The sequence below is a fragment of the Mastomys coucha genome, unplaced genomic scaffold (genome assembly GCF_008632895.1).
Source record: "Mastomys coucha isolate ucsf_1 unplaced genomic scaffold, UCSF_Mcou_1 pScaffold15, whole genome shotgun sequence".
Lineage (NCBI taxonomy): Eukaryota > Metazoa > Chordata > Mammalia > Rodentia > Muridae > Mastomys > Mastomys coucha.
The window spans coordinates 104,412,356-104,416,681 of record NW_022196897.1 but is presented as its reverse complement, the minus strand read 5'-3'; the positions used below and the strand labels follow the sequence as shown (position 1 = coordinate 104,416,681).

General features: G+C 50.9%; 1 protein-coding gene across 2 annotated transcripts in view; it reads left to right on the top strand.

Moving 5' to 3' along the window:
- The window catches only part of Rhov (ras homolog family member V), an 8,911-nt gene extending 4,882 nt beyond the window's left edge, over positions 1–4,029 (top strand). For both annotated transcript variants that reach the window (XM_031371511.1, XM_031371512.1), the window contains exons 2-4: positions 1,972–2,296; positions 2,473–2,531; positions 2,725–4,029. In XM_031371511.1, coding sequence (XP_031227371.1) covers positions 1,972–2,296; positions 2,473–2,531; positions 2,725–3,168 — 828 coding nt within the window. In that variant the 3' untranslated portion in view covers positions 3,169–4,029. The remainder of the gene's footprint in view (positions 1–1,971; positions 2,297–2,472; positions 2,532–2,724) is intronic.
- Positions 4,030–4,326: the final 297 nt, after the last annotated feature.

Here is a 4,326-nt window from a genome sequence, read left to right as displayed (position 1 = left end):
TTTTTATTAGATACTTTCTTTATTTACATGTCATATGATTTCTCCTTTCCCAGTTTCCCCTCCAAAAAGTAAACAAACAAACAAACAAAAACAACAAGAACAAACCTCTGTTGCCTCCCCCTCCCCACTGCTGTTGATTTTTAAGCACTAGGATTATAAGAGTGTGCCTTCACTCCAGATTTATGTCATGCTCCAGAACCAAGATCTGGCTTTGTTTTATGGCAAACCTGCTGCATCTGCCTCCCAAGTGCTGGGATTACAGATGTGTGCCACCGCATCAGGCTAGTCATCCAGTGTACTAGCTGTCTCTTTACCATTCACTGCCTCTCGCCTTTGCATCTTGTTCTTTCCCCAAATTCATTAGTATCTTCCTGCCTTTGTGAAAGTGTCCCTGAGATCTTTGTGCATGCAGACTGAGATGAAGGCTGCTTCTAGAATCAGAGGAAGGATTCTCAGCCCAGTGTCACTTGTTCTGGCTACACTAGAGACTGGATTAGTATCCAGCTACTCTCTCATTTGCTCTCTAGTTGACCTTCCGAAGGCTGAGTCTGTAAGTTCCTTAAAGGGCGAGGACAGTAGGTGGCCCCAAAACAGCTGCAAATAGGTAATTATGATGGGCTTTTATGATAGTGATAATATTGGGTGCTGTGCTGGAGAGATGGCTCAGTAGTTAAAGGTGTGCTGCCCTTCTAAGGACCTGAGTTCTGCTCCCAGCACACTCAGGCAGCTCTCTGATCGCGTGGGACTCCAGCCTCAGAGGATCCCAGTCTCTCTTTTTGGTCTTCTCAGCACTGTACTCACATGCACATACTCATGCCTATGTAAGATACACTTCATTACAAATAAAACCATTATTTTAAAAGGACAACAGACAGTATTTTAGGAATTTATAAATACTCAAATGTGCAGTGGGGTGCTGAAGAGATGTCCCAGCAGTTAAGAGCACTTGTTGCTCTTGCAGAGGACCTGAGTTTGGTTCCAAGCACCTTATGACTGCTAACAACCTTCTGTAACTCCAGTTCCAGGGGTTCTGATATTCTATTCTGGGCAGACAAGACACCTATACACTTAAAAATAAGTCTTTAAACATATTCAAAAATATATTTGATAATAACAATATAAAATCCAATGTGAAGTTCCACACCTTTTGTCTGAATGACTATTCTAACTGTACAGAAGTTCATTGGCCATTGGCTAAACATAGGGCCTCATATATGCTAGGCAAGCACTCTACCACAGATTACATCACCAGCCCCTATAGTATATGTGTGTGTATATATTTTTGTTTCTTTGTTTTGAGACAGAGTTTCACTCTAGTCCTGACTGGCCTAGAACTTACTATGTAGACCAAGTTGGCCTCAAACACACAAACATCCTTATGCCTCTGCTCCTCCCTCTGTTCCTGCCACCCAGTGCTGGGAATAAAGACATGGACCAGCCATCATGCCGGGATATTTGTTTGAGACAGGGTCTTACATTATAGTCCATCTGACTCGGTACCACAGAAGATGGCCTTGAACTTCTGATCCAAGCCAGTGTACTAGGATCAAACCCAGGGCTTTATATTCTAGGCAAGCACTCTGAGCTCCATTCTCAGCTTCAATCTCAGATTAAAAAAAATACTTTATTAATAAAATTACTATACTGATGTTTAATACTTGTACTAATATATGTATAGAAGTGTTTTTAACTTAGAAAAGATTGAATGTGGTGTGTTTAATTTGAACATGCAGTATTATGGATTCTATAGTTGCATCTTCTTAACAAATTGTGGATTTACTAAAATATCATATGCCGGGTCTTTGTCCTTGTACCTTAGTGGAGCCAGGTTTTCATATTCTTTTCATCTCTGGATGCTTTGCTATTCCTGGGTGTTCTGCAGAGGGAGGTTTCAGGTCGGTGGGCGGGGTCCGGGGCACTAGGGACATGCAGATGAGGTGGGCGGGGCCCAACATATATACCTTCTGTCAGTCTCTAGCGGGCGTGCCCAGCTTGGACAGATTGTCAGCGTCCGGCTGCGGAACCTGCTTCCCCCAGAGCCGCGGAGCCTGGTCCGGGCTGGCCCCTCTGCTACCCCGGGAGCGGGCCATGCCGCCGCGGGAGCTAAGCGAGGCCGAGCCACCGCCTCTCCCGGCCTCGACCCCTCCTCCGCGGCGGCGCAGCGCCCCTCCAGAGCTGGGCATCAAATGCGTGCTGGTGGGCGATGGCGCGGTGGGCAAGAGCAGCCTCATCGTCAGCTACACCTGCAATGGGTACCCCGCACGCTATCGGCCTACGGCACTAGACACCTTCTCCGGTATGTTCTATAGCCCCGGGGTTCCTGAGGCTGGGTAGGGCTGTGCAATCAGTAGCCTGCTGGCGGGAGGGCACGGAAGACCCCGGGAGGAGGCCCGGAGGTGGCGCTGGTGAGGCCTGCCTGGAGGGACGAGGATGCTGTACCTAAGTCATGCTTTCCCCTCCCCACCTCTGCAGTGCAAGTCCTGGTAGATGGAGCCCCTGTGCGAATCGAGCTCTGGGACACCGCAGGGCAGGTGAGAACCTGGGTGTAGCCTTCCTTGGACAGGGGTTGGAGAGGGCTGGAGGCTGGGAGGATCCCTGCATAGAGGAGGAATGGAGCAGGCCTTGGGCTTTAGCACTTTTAGGTCTCCACCCCCAAGGGAGAAGCAGATTCTGGTTCCAATGTGAAGGGGATGATGTTGCTAATGACTAGCCTTACCACCCCAGGAGGACTTCGACCGGCTTCGTTCTCTCTGCTATCCGGATACCGATGTCTTTCTGGCTTGCTTCAGCGTGGTGCAGCCCAGCTCCTTCCAAAACATAACAGAAAAATGGCTGCCGGAGATCCGCACTCACAACCCCCAAGCACCTGTATTGCTGGTGGGCACTCAGGCTGACCTGAGGGACGATGTCAATGTACTAATTCAGTTGGACCAAGGAGGCCGGGAGGGCCCAGTACCCCATCCCCAAGCCCAGGGTCTAGCAGAGAAGATCCGGGCCTGCTGCTACCTTGAGTGTTCGGCCTTGACGCAGAAGAACTTGAAGGAGGTGTTCGACTCGGCCATTCTCAGTGCGATTGAGCACAAAGCCCGCCTGGAGAAGAAACTGAATGCAAAAGGTGTGCGCACGCTCTCTCGCTGTCGCTGGAAGAAGTTCTTCTGCTTTGTTTGAGCAACTATGGCAGTGCAAGAGATAGGCGGGTGGCCTGAGACTTCTGGACCCTGAGACATCGGGTACTGGCAGGGCCTGGCCAACCTCTGGGACTCAGTTCTCTATTGAACACAGGGGACATGGGCCTCAAAGCTGTACACCCTGGTAAGCCAGGGTGAGCCTCTGTCCTGTATCCTGGCTGATTTGGATTTCTTTGGTCAAGACTCACAGGAAAATCCCAGCACTCTGATTTTCATGGGATAGTTCCATCAGTGTCAGTATCGCTGAGCAGCTTGGGAAGGCATTCTCAGTTTTTTATCCTGGGGCCACAGGTCAGTTTGGCTGAATGCAGGCTCATGGTGGGGTCATCACCCTCTCCTAGCACAGGTGTGAGGAAGAAAGGAAAAACAGTGGGGCATCTTGGAGGGCTGGCGGCTGGTCAGCCTTGATTTGGAGACGTTTGAGATGGGGTATGAAGAAGAAGGGGCCCGTGAGAGATTGAGAGGGAAAACAGAAAGTGAGGTGAGTGGTGGACAGGAGGCAGATTAGAGGCCAGGGACTGGAAGGAGGAAGACAAGAAGAAAGAAGGGTGGACAGCTGTGAGAAGGCTGACACCTGGGCTGCCCTCAAACCCCAAGGCCAGGGAGGGCAGGACTGCTCCCTGGGAAGAACTGGGTCTCAGGGCTCCCCAGGCACTGCCCAAACTGGCTGGGCTAGCAGAAGGGCAGGAAGTGAGAGTTAAGGCCCAGCAAAGGGAGAGGGAGGAGCTACAAATAAGAGTCTGAAGGAGGAAGGGGCAGGGATCGCAGATCGCCCTTTCCCCAAGGTCATAGCTTAGAAGGTGAGCTATACAATCTGCAAATAAAACCTTCCATTTCTGAAGCTGTCTGGTTTCCTGGAGTTGTCAGCCCAGTGCCCCTTCATCACCTTTGCCAAGGCTCAGCAGCCTTGGTAGATGGATTGGGGACTGAGGCTTGGTTGAAGGGTGGGGGCTGGGTCAGATGGGACAATGTGATGGGAACTGGACTAGGGGGAACAGGTGTGGGGCTCCCTGCTTGGGGCTTGGTTTACTTGGTTCCCAGGAGAGCTAGCGTGGGAAGCAGCCTGGAAACGGGTTTCCCCAGGTGTCAGCGCCAGAGCTGCTTTCCCATGACCTCATCAGGTAGGTGGGGCCCCTCC